This window comes from Silene latifolia, chromosome 10, assembly GCF_048544455.1.
Source record: "Silene latifolia isolate original U9 population chromosome 10, ASM4854445v1, whole genome shotgun sequence".
NCBI lineage: Eukaryota > Viridiplantae > Streptophyta > Magnoliopsida > Caryophyllales > Caryophyllaceae > Silene > Silene latifolia.
In genome coordinates this window covers 46,785,884-46,798,188 of record NC_133535.1, presented here as the reverse complement: position 1 = coordinate 46,798,188, position 12,305 = coordinate 46,785,884, and the positions used below count along the sequence as shown (strand labels likewise).

Here is a 12,305-nt window from a genome sequence, read left to right as displayed (position 1 = left end):
AAGGAGTGAATTATATAGGTGAAGTTATGGAGGGAAGCTTTGGAGGGAAAGAATGAAATAAATGGAGGGAAAGTTTTTGGGGAAAAAAAGAAAAAAAAAAAAAAAGCCAACTAAGCATGCCAACATGGCACTTAACGTCTAAAATAGACGGTTAATGTAAGATTAGCTACTGATGGGCCAACTAATTAAGTTTAAGGGCACGGTTAATAAGTTCTCATACGAAGGGGTACAGATGGGAAAAGTGAATAGTACGAGGGCATAAATGGGAAAAACCCAAAAATTAATTACACACGAGTTTTCAACTACTAGGATCTAGTAAAGCTAATCCTCCATAATGGAGGAATTAAAAAAATCTTGGTCTTGGGATTTTTAAGAGTCCTACAACACTTTTGATAATTGTTTCAATATAAAAGCCTAGTCATTGTTAAGCGTGTTTTAGGATTAGATATAGCAAATGGTGTTTGAATGCTGCCATCCCATTCTTCATATCAAAATATCAATCGTCGTATATAAGAGACGGGCTCATAGTTTGAAGGCTGCACTTGATTTAGAACTGTTACTTAAAATGACGCACGAAACATACATATAGTAAAACCCTCCGCTTCTAAGTTTGATACTTGGTTGAGAGGTTCAAGGTTGTTTTGGGGGAAACCTTTCTTTAAGCGGACATAAATTTGGTGACAGCGGAAGTCCCCCATTTGTAGGGTAGTTCTGAGCTAAAAGCCCTCCAGCTATAATGCAGTGGTGTTTTCACTGGTCACTAAGGCAACTAGGCAAGTGCTTAAATGGTAAAAACTAGTGATTTCAATTGGATACCAAACAATGGAATATCAATGAAAATTACAAGTGTATTGACTACTGATGTTTTGTTGGATCTATATTTCTGTCTGCTTTGGTTGTATTCACTATTCACAGCATGCCCTTCAGCTTTTGTGAAAAACTTGTGTTAAAGAATGTATGTATATGCATTATCAATCACCTGGAAGACTGAAAGGAACTTTCGGAAGCCAGAGACCAAAAAGAAAGATTCCCATGTAAATTTGTTGCCCTTCCAAGGAGCAATGTCGACAAAACTCGGTTCAATGGCAATAGCTTATGAACCTGTAAATGCCATGGAATCATAAGCTTCTTAGCGCCACTGAGGAATGACAGGTAAGTTGACGGCAGCTTGGTTTTGAATGATTAAACTTCTTCAACCTGCACTTGTTAAGACAAGTAACAATCAAAAGAGGCCTCACTATATCAAACCAATGTAAGCATTGGCAGTAACAGGGAACTGTCTCTTCGCTTCTTCTATTGTGAAGTAGCTGTCAATCAACGCTATTTTTGAGTTCCATTATGGGTCATAGGAAACACTTAAGAGTTTTCATCACCTAGAGCTGCATACACTGAAGCCTTTTGAGGCACTATGCTATGTTGATGAAATACGGTTTGGGAAGGGGAAACTGAAAGATATGAGAGATTAAGAATTACCTGAGGCAGGCGCATGAGTTCAAGAACCGCAGACTGAGGAGTGAGCTCATTGTCAATTATTCTAGCAACTGCTGTTAGGACTGGCATCTTCACTTTATATTTTTGCGCCAATGCAATCACAGCTCCAGCTGTAGCAACACCTTCAGCAACCTGAGCAATAGATGATTTAAAGAATGATGATCAGACTCCCAGAATTTATGTTACACTAACTCGTCTACAAGTGTTTGGCACAGCTTTGTGTTGGAGCATGAGTCACTGCAATTTGTAAAATGTCTCATGTATTTTGCCTAAGATGAAATGCTGAAGTGTGGAAGTGTACTGTTACACGAGACACAACCAAAGTGTGGTTGAAGGAACATAAGCCAAAAATATTTCAGAACTTTTCATTAGAAGAAAGTTGCCGTGCACCTGATTCATAGAGCTCAGTACATCCTCAAGTCTCTCTCCTGAGCCAAGACGAACTCCGACCGTCCTATTTCTTGAAAGATTAACAAAGCATGTAAGCATTATGTCCCCCGTTCCTGATAACCCAGTAAGAGTTGCTGACTTGGCACCCATCTGCACCGAAAAACAAAATTTGAAAACATTTGTTACGTAGACAAGTTACTCCGTTATTCCATTCCTAGATCATTAATACTTGCACTAGGCAGATTTACACAAGTTATACCGGAAAAATGCAAGTTCTTTGACCCAAATAACGGGTAGGAATCCACAAAAAATTTCAGCCAACTGCATATATAATACAGCCAACATAATCCACATCGTCCCTTCTGAGTGGTCCAGACTCCAGATCCCCTTTCAAATATTACAGAATACAAAATAATAAAGAAACATAGTACTCCCTGCATTCCAATTTTACTGCCCCTCTTTCCAGTTTAGGATGATTTAAGGAAAAGTAATGAAATAACAACTCATACGAATTTGCAGAAGCGGTAATAAAGAACAATAATGACAGAAGGGATTGCTCGAAATAGACCTATATCTCCAACAATGGGGGTCTTTTAACTAAAGACGCGAATTAAGTTAACGACCTATTTAACTTAAAAAGAAGATTTGAAGTACCTCTCAAATCAAAGATTGGTGATCAAACATATCGATTTTTCTGATTTTACTTGAATGAATAATGTAGAATAAGTTAAATATTTAGCATATGCTAAATATAGAAAGGAGGCATATTAAGAATGCAGTAAAATAGTTAGAGAAAGTTTTGCTTTAACTATCTTCAAGGAGTGGTTAAAGTGGGTGTTAAATGTAGATCACTCATTTAATAGTATGTAGGCTACTATATAAGCAATTCATGCTTATGTTGTTAACCATCACAGCATATATCAACAAAATAAAATAGAGAGTAACAAAGTGAGTTTATTAATCAGAAGTTAATCTCTCATCCTAGACATTTTATTCTTTCATTTAAGTTATTGTTCAGCAATTTAGTGAAGAAATATATTTCATATTATTCTATTAGAAGGCCACAATTTTTGTTGCTACTCAAACAATTGGTATCAGAGCCAAATATAATGACTTCTTCTAGGGGAACCGTAAGGTGGACAAATATGAAATTGAAAAGTTCGATCGGAAAAATGATTTTTCCTATTGGAGGATGAAGGATTTGCTAATTTCACAAAAGTTGCACAAGGCATTAGCGGGGAGAATACAAAAACCTGTGGATATGAAGGATGAGGATTGGGAAGATTTAGATCTTAAAAGCTTAAAGCACGAGCGGCCATAATCTCATGGCTTGAGAGGGATGTTGCATTCTTGGTAAATGAAGAAACAACGGCTACTGAAGTGCGGGAAAAGTTAGAAAATAATTTCATGGTGAAAACTCTTTAACGAATCGGATCTATTAATATCCAGATTGTATACATTTCATTTCACTACTTCCAAGTGCGCCCTTCCCGGATTCATGGTAAAAACCCCGTGTTTATGGTACCTTTCAAGTACCTCAAAATCCATCCATTTCACTGCTTACCAGTGCGCACCTTTCCCGGATTTCCCGGATTCGCCTTGGGCATATGTCTGAAAAAGGTCTTATCACTTCTTGGTAAGAACATGAAAAGGTTAGTAGATTCATGGCAAATCCGGGAAAGGTGCACTGGGAAGCAGTGAAATATGGATTTTGAGGTACTTGGAAGGTACCACAAACACGAGGTTTTACCATGAATCCGGGAAGGGGGCATTGAGAAGTAGTGAAATGTATACAATCTGGATTTTAAATAGATCCGTTGGAGTTTTCACCATGAAATTGTTCTCAGACTTTTCCTGCACTCCAGCAGCCGTTGTTTCTTCAATTAGCAAGAATGCAACATCCCTCTCAAGGCATAAGATTATGGCTGCTCGTGCTTCAAGATCTAATTTTCCCAAATCCTCATCCTTCATATCCACATGTTTTTGTTCTTTCCCCGCTAACGCCTTGTACAGCTTTTGTGAAATTATTTAGCAGGGAGTACTACGAAGTGTCGAAAGGAAACATCTGGGGAACTCGAGAAGAATGGGGGCGCCTATAATGAATAAAATTGATTTTGAGTTAAAATTACACTTACACCAGGTAGATAAGTTCCTAATTTAAGAAACAGATATAGGATTATTTCTATACCTTTTTTGCCAACCAACGGATTTCAGAGCAACCCTGAGCAACCAAGGCGGCCATGGAGTTATTACCAAGATTCATACCTTCCACAATTCCAGCCGCTATAGCCAGAACATTTTTTAGTGCACCAGCAATTTCAACCCCTGTGACATCGCTGATGCACAGGAACTTATTAGTAAGGACTTAAGGAATACAGAGATTGCAAGTCTAGAGAATAATAAATCTAAAGCTGATTAGAATCTATGAAGAAAAAAAGCGCTTTTGAGCTGCAAAGTCCCTGCTTTTAAGCATTTTGAAGGCGAAGCTTCACATGCTGTTCAAAATGTTGACTTTGTATCCTCGTCCATTTACAGTATTCATCTGGAGGCGACATAGCATTTGAAATACCATTACAAAAAGCACGGAAGTTTACTCAGTTGCAATTATGTAGCCTTATCCTTGTGTTGAAACAAAGAGAGACTGACTATCGGCCTCCGAATGATTCATAGTGAAAATCATGTCGAGAATTGCTTGAACAGACTGTTACTTCACAAGATAAGAAGCACACCAGTAAAATAATCCATGTTGCATTGTTCTATCACATTCAGAAGTTAAAAAATAGTGAGTTTACGGCTCCATAAACCCCTCAACCTCACCAGCAAAGAAAATATATTATATACAGAGTATATCCAACTTCAACTTTCAAGTTGAGATATTTGAGCAGCATATCACAAATGCAGGCATTGTGAGTCTAACACATGATAAATGTAAAGCTGATTAGGATTTTCACAGAAATCACTTGGGAACTGTAACTTCCCTTCTGTTTAACAATTTGAAGCCAAATCTCTCATATGCTCTAAACAATGTTGATCTTATATCCCCCACTATATTTCAGTAGAATTCATCTGTCTGTGACGTATTTGGAGAGTACATGGCATATGAAATGCCAATAGAAATGTTTGATAGCTTAAACCACCTCCAGACTTTAAACCACCTCTAACAACATACCTAGTCGTAATCATACACTTATGTAAAAAAAAAAAAAAAAAAAAAAAAACTGTCTCCGGAGATTCATATGAATTTTGTGTAAAATTGCATCAACCAACTGTTACTCTGCAGATCACAGTATAAGAAGCAGCAGAATCAGTTTAATGATTCATTTTGCTCAATTCCATCATAATTTAAAGCTAAACAATAGTGGGTAGTTGGCTTCTATAGTTCTATGTTACTCTTAACTTGAGTACGAGTGTCAGGAGTCAGGACACAGGTATATATCCAAGTGAGACACGACATGACTAGAATTTTAAGACACGGGACCCCAATCCTAAAATGAGGATACGGGTAGGGGACACATTTTCAAAACAAAAATACACTTCTAAATTTGAAATATACCGACTTGTTTTGGAGTATAATGGAAATAACTTTGGCACATAAGACTTAAAATCATTAGATATAATACTAAATGCCTTATAAACCTCTATTCCTCTACTTTTGTGGTGCAAGCCTTGCTAGTTCAACTCTCCTGGTAGAAGTGTCGGACTAAGTGTCAGGTACGGAATTCATATCCATATCCATCTCGTGTCGTATCGTATCGACGTGGGTACAGTCCGAAAAGTGAAGAGTCAAAGTAACATAGGTTGGCTCCATAAACCCCAACCGCACCAGCAAAAGGGAAAAAAAAATAATACTCCATATGTTTCTATTTCAGGTTGAAATATTTGGAGCATATCACAAAATCAGGCAGAAGGACAAGACTGAACTAGATGTCGGAAAGTCGATAATGAGGTGAGATTTACTTTGAAGTGCTGATCCTCAGCCTATCTGAAGCTAGGAGTTGTTGTACTCTATTTGCCAATTTCTTGTCCCTCGATGCTACGACCATAGCTGAAAAATTAAAGCATGCAAAAAGAATTATAAAATGAATGATCGGTACTCAGAAACTTCACACGTTAAACACAGTTAACCAAATTGCAATTACCTGTTGGAAGTTTGTTCATTAACTCTAATGCAAATGAAGGCCCAGATAAGGCAACAAAAGGCTGCCGTGGATTTTTTAGCGTTTGCGGAATGATTTGAGACATCATTCGTAGTGTGTTAAGCTCCAAGCCTTTGCTGAGTGAAATAAACGGCAAGCCAGGATCAACATAGTCGACAATGCTTTCAAGAAAGGAAGCGGTAAACTGCGCCGCCAACAAGAATAATGTTACTCGATCCAGTGCTGCAAAGGCTCCCCACCCATGGCACATGGCAGGGTAAGGGCGCGTTGGATTTATGCAGCCTTACCCCTGGGATAAAAGCATAAAGAGACTATTTAAGGATGACCCGTAATGAAATTGCATCATCATCGCATCGACTGACTGCTATTTCATAACACAAGAAAAGCGGATAGTTAAGTGAGCCATTTTGCTACATTCCATCATATTCCAAAACCAAAAGAATAGTGAGTCCTCGACTCCACTGAAATTAGAGCAGTAGCTGCTGCAACAGATATAAAGTCATTATGCTACAAGATTGCAAACTTAAACATGCAATCAAACATGCTACCATTCTATGCTCGAATCCAATACGAAAAAAAGCACAATGGCAGTAAGAAAGAAGTGATAGGTTAAAAAACATGGCAAACTAACGCTAGATGATCTGAAACCTGCACAGGAACAGCATGCAAGCAGAAGTCAGCACCTTGCAGAGCAAGTTTGGCGCTCATTGTGGCAGTAAGATTTTCCGGAAGCTTATGGTTTGGGAAATATTTGCTGTACAGAAAAAATTGCGAAGTTGAGTTCCCTGCATCATCCAGCAGGAAGCCAGGGCTTTAAATGAATCAATCGAAGGCTTTACCTATTACAGTGGATTTCGTTAATAGATTGACAAACTTTAATATCGCGGACAAGCATACTGACTTCCATTTCTGGCTTTTTCTCAGCAACATGGACTGCCATAGCTGTACCAAAAGACCCACCTCCAAGCACAACCACCTATAAACTACTGTAAAGTTAGCAATACAGGTATAATTTTAGCTCAATTTTTCCCTTATCACCAGTACAAACATGCAATGCTCAAAATCTAGCAGAAACATCTTCATTAGATGGTTTACTAATGAACATGGCAGCCGCAGCTCTGCTACGCAAACAAGATCATGATGAAAGAAACATGAACCAACAACCAACTCAAATATTCATCATTTACGAATTGTTAGTCGTAACCAAAATTTCTAATGTGCATTATATTTCAATTATTTACGAGCGACAGCGCCATCTACCGTGTAGTTTGTATATCTAAGCTCCTTTTTTTTCACAAATACTTTTTGTTGTATGCCAACTGCAAGAATCAACAGTCACCAGGGCCCTTTCCCATCCCTCTCCGTATGCACAAACATATCATGTTTTTGGAAGTCTATTTTGATGGGGATTGGGGGGTTATTTCCTAAACACACCGTACACCATACTCCATACCAAAACATTTACAGACCACAAGCCATATATATTCTTGACATTCATTACCAGAAACTGAAGACACAAAGAAACAGATATGAACTTCATATACACAACTACGGAATGAATTTGAAGCTTTGAATCCAACCGAAGTGACAAATGACCATGTTACACTGAAAATAAATTGAGTATAGAAACTACTACTACAAGAGAACTAAAGAACACACTATTCAGGAGGATTAACGAATGGTCAAGTATCAACTGTGAACTTAGATATGGTCTTAGATTTTTTTGTCATCTCGAGAATTATCTATTTCTCACTACGTCACATCTTTTTAGAGTACTTTACCCTTATAATCCATTGAGTCTCTTACAGTCTACCAAGAGTATCCATCTCCTATGCCTAGCATCCCACTACCTCGCCTCTTATGTACCCGTACTTCTCCCTGTGCATCATAAGCCACTTGCCCCTCAATATCACCCCTTAAACATACTCTGAGGACAAAAGTGTAACCTGGCCATTACCCTTTATATAGAACCATAAAGGATTAAGGATATATAGAAATCAACATTTTAGAGGCAAACAAATCTTCCAACTTGAAAGATATTAGACTGAGTCAGCATTACCCAAGAGTAATACAATATTAATTTTATTGCCTCTCATTCAACTAGTAGTTTAAGTTTGATTAAAATACTCCTCACAAAAGAATAAAAGCGTGAACAACTAATTGAATGGGAGGAAGAAATAAACTGGCAAACGAATTCTCCAACATGAAACAAATGAACCTCAAGCCATGGTTTGTGATAGTAAAGTTCTAGTGTTTGTGTAACGAAGGCTTTCAATTCTGCCAGTCATAAACTCTCACAGTTACTATCGCCAATGTTTATAACTTTGGTGGGTGGTCTTAATCCCCCTTTTCAACTGTTTCCTAAGAAAAGGGCTGCTGTGATTAAAAAAAATCCCCTTTTCCCATTTTTTTTATAAAGAAACCAAGCCTTTTCCACCTTCCATCGTGGACCAGATAAGACATCATCAAGACAGGACGTGCAGTGGCTTGGAAGTAAGCTACCTTGACCATCTTCTAAAGTTCTAAACAATTTTTTAGGATACTCCCGGAGTCCCGGGAGCAGATCCAATGGAGGCGACAAGTAAAAGAAGTTTTCTGAAGCAAGAGTGCTTGCATGAAGGGGAGGAGGTGGGGAGCCTTAAACCAGCCCGCTTTCACTCATTGTGGGAAGCTTAGAAAAAGCGTCTGAAGCGCGCCTAGCCGCCTATATGCAGCGTCCACTCAGGCGTTAGCCGAATCACCTCAGAGAGCCTAAGGCGCACAAGGTGCACCTAGTGAGGTAAACTTGAGGCGCATTACTATGCAATTCCAATTTTTTCCCTGATTCTTTTATTTAAACCAGTTTGCCCTCCTCTTCTCTCCCCTATCCTTAACTTTCACTTATTTACATGTTAGCCTTCTTTAAAAACAAACTAGGGACTATTGTGCACAAAAATTTACTTTAAAGTAAACATGTTCGTTTGAAAATCAACGCGCCTTGTGTCCATAAGGCGTGCATGTTGCCTCACGTCGTGAGACCCCATCGCCTAAGTGCGCCTCACGCCTTCTCAAACTAAGCTTCTTAACCCAGTTAGCTTCTATGAATGTAGGAGTTGTGGAATGTGTTAGAAAATACTACATTCACCTTCTCTTGTTCTTCATCTACATGTTAAGCATACCACTTAGTTCCAACTTCTAGTGTTTGAGTACACAATCTGGATGAGAGTTGTTGGATCTTTGGGGATGACACCTAGGGTTGCCGAATTCATAATACACATAATTCGAATTCGCAATTCGCTCAAAATAGGGAATTGAATACGCAAAGTATTACAAAAAAAAAGCAATTCGCAAATTCATAATTACTAATACGCGTCATTTACTTGATGATAATAACAAAAAAACAAAAGGTTCATTGCATAAAGATCAGCAATTCAGCATTACAAAGTGACGGAACCACCAAAATAAGTCAGTTGATCATATTTTTCTGGTTTCTTAAGTAAACACAAATTGACGAAACCAGACAAAACACCAAAATAAGATTAAGTTGCTAGTCTACTGATACATCTTCTCCTTTCCCTTTGATGATCTTTGAAGTTGATCATATTATATTGAATTTTTAGTTTTTAGTATACGAATTGGACTCTTCAAATTCGCTAATTTTTATATATAATTCGCGAATTAGTGCGAATTAATACATGAATTAAACTTTTAGAATTCGCTAGTTTTTATATATAATTCGGGAATTAGTGCGAATTAATTCGAAAACGTATTGCGAATCGATAGCACATATCAATTCGCAATATGCACCCTATGTTAGCGAATTAGGTAACCCTGAATCCCTGATGATACCTATGATCAATAGGGTCGACATGATAAAAAAATTGACCAACTTACAACCAATGAGCTACTCTGGCTCGCAAGGTTAGTGATTGTTACCCCTACTCATTTTCATGAATTTCCCAATTACCTGACACCATAGTCGAGGAAATTTCGTTTCTAAATCTGAGAGTAATATTGCACACAGTGACATCTTCTCATTAATGATATAAATCTCACCCCTACAGTGATCTTTTATTCCCAAATGATGAAGCCAATGAGTTATAAGGCGGGCTGCGTAATCAGCAAACTCCTGCAAATACTTCCCTAACTATCTTTAGCAGCCACATATTCTATACTAGTTGAATAAAGTTTAATGTGAACACTATAGACATGAATGATATGTGAATGGAACAACAATCTGATATGGTAACATGAAGGAAAATTAACATTGCCAATAAAAGTAATCAAGGAAGTAACATTAATTAATAGTACTATGTACACTATTTTATCCAAATTAATGGCATTAATTAATGCAACATTACCATATGCGGATTTAGGGGGGCTAGCAGGGGCGCTCACGACTCACCCCCGCTGAACAATGAAAAATGCAAAAATTTTGGTTTCGAGTTTGCCTTATGGCATTACTTATTCACCCCCTAACCATAAATCCTGGTTCCGCCACTGAAAATAATATGACCAAAGTCGAAAATGGCTTAGAATGAAATGCAACCCAGTTTAGTAAGTTATCCTGCTCTAGTTGATGGTAATACAAAATCAAAGAATACCAATACTAGACTGAAATTGAAAAACAGAAGAAACCTTATTGGTAGTTTGAAGAACATCAGTGTTGTTCTTAGAACGCAAAGAGCGAGACCAACGAACAAGTTTTTCCCAAGCAAGTTTGACAACCCTTCTTCTACTCCTTGTTTGTTCAGAGGTAGAAACAATACCTATACTTTCTGGGGTGGGTGCATCATTTTCATCAGAAGATGGTGGGATATCCACAATTTCGGCTGCGAAACACGGCTTCAGTAAAATGCAGTGAATATTAATGGTATGAAAACAAGGATAAGATTGAATAGGAGTAATAGTGTGTTTTGGGTGGAAATTCAGAATGTTGTTGTTGATATGGGGTTTCAATTTCAAGGGGTATGAATAATAATGGTGTTTAGGGTAGTTGTTACAGGTAATTTTGAGTTTTGATGAAATAGCAGCCATTAATTTGAGGGCACAAGAGCAGAGAAGAAGAGAGGAGAGGAGAGGAGAGGAATGGTGTGTTGCTGCTTGCTTTTGGTGAATTGTGATGGGAGTGACTACTAGTGACTGATTGGCTATGCTTCAATGCGTCCTTCGGTTTGTCTCGAACTTTTTAGAAACGTGCGACACTTTTCTCCATTATTAAACCCACATTTCGTATTATTGCCAACCAATTTCGAGTGGACGGCGTAAAAGATTCACCTGCTCGTTTTTTTGAGATAAACGTGTATTATTTTATAAAATTATAAAGATGAGATTATACAGTATACGATTACAACCAGAAAAATAAACTTACAAAACAAACATAGGGAAATTGGATACCCCGAAACTACTAGAAATAGAACTAACTAAGCGAAAATTACAAGTCAAACTAACAGAAACTAAAATATGAAATTTCTTAAAAGGTGGATGATAGTAGTGCTCGAACTGTAGTAAGTCAAGCCTCCTGTTAAGATTACGTAAATATGATAATATTTGGTGCATCTTTCTGTTATATGTATTGTTGTTATATTCTTGTAATCTTCTCTTATCTTTTTAGCATATAATCTTTGTAATATATCTAGGTTAGTTTATCATAGGTTTGTATTTATACCTTCACCTTGGTTAATGATAGTTATTCATTCAAAACCTAAATCATTCTTCTACATGGTATCAACAGTCTTTTGATCCATCCCTCTTATCCCTACCGACATTACCATGTCGACACCCAATATTCTTCCCAACAAAGATGAACCTCTCAAACCATTCATCACTATTAATGTGCACTCCGTCGACAAGTTTGACAGCTCAAACTATCAGCAATGGAAATTGCAAATTACCGCTCTTCTCCTCGGCTATGATCTTTATGGTTATGTCGATGGCTCCATCCCTTGTCCGCCTATGCTACGTGGTTTTAGCAAGATAAACTATTGTTTGGTGCCCTGGCTGGTACACTTAACAAGTCTGTCTGCTCTCTCCTTACCCGCACTTCCACGTCAAAAGACCTCTGGGACACATTAGCCACCACCTACGCCCTTCCATCCTGAGGGAATATCAAACAACTCCGTTTTAAACTCAAAAACACGATAAAAGGCTCGTCCTCCATCGCCACCTATATGAACTCCTTCAAAACCACCATTGACGAACTTGCTCTTCTTGGTCATGTCGTCTCCCTTGAAGATGTCACTGACCGTATCATTGACGGCCTTGATGACCCTCGCTATCAATCGGTTA

The 12,305-nt window shown here is 38.0% G+C and overlaps 1 protein-coding gene across 2 annotated transcripts; it reads right to left on the bottom strand.

The window, feature by feature from the left end:
• Positions 1-781: 781 nt before the first annotated feature.
• LOC141605591 (glycerol-3-phosphate dehydrogenase [NAD(+)] 2, chloroplastic) lies at positions 782-11,174 on the bottom strand. 2 transcript variants are annotated; one of them, XM_074424429.1, is made up of 9 exons: positions 10,656-11,174; positions 6,878-7,014; positions 6,687-6,792; positions 6,021-6,222; positions 5,839-5,926; positions 4,070-4,217; positions 1,882-2,031; positions 1,474-1,623; positions 782-1,197 (listed from the first exon to the last, which is right to left on the bottom strand). In XM_074424429.1, exons 1-9 carry the CDS (start codon positions 11,052-11,054, stop codon positions 1,183-1,185), a joined length of 1,395 nt encoding a protein of 464 aa, XP_074280530.1. In that variant the 5' UTR covers positions 11,055-11,174; the 3' UTR covers positions 782-1,182. The 2 variants fall into 2 exon arrangements, with proteins under 2 accessions (XP_074280530.1, XP_074280529.1); XM_074424428.1 differs by having other exon boundaries at positions 6,878-7,021; positions 10,656-10,743.
• Between the last annotated feature and the right edge of the window lie 1,131 nt (positions 11,175-12,305).

Coding starts and splice junctions, on each gene's coding strand:
- LOC141605591 (XM_074424429.1), bottom strand. CDS start 11,054: ATGGCTGCTATTTCATCAAAACTCAAAATTACCTGTAACAACTACCCT. Junction 6,793..6,877: donor AACGAAATCCACTGTAATAG/GTAAAGCCTTCG, acceptor TTTTCTGTACAG/CAAATATTTCCCAAACCATA. Junction 6,223..6,686: donor TGCATGCTGTTCCTGTGCAG/GTTTCAGATCAT, acceptor TTGGCGGCGCAG/TTTACCGCTTCCTTTCTTGA.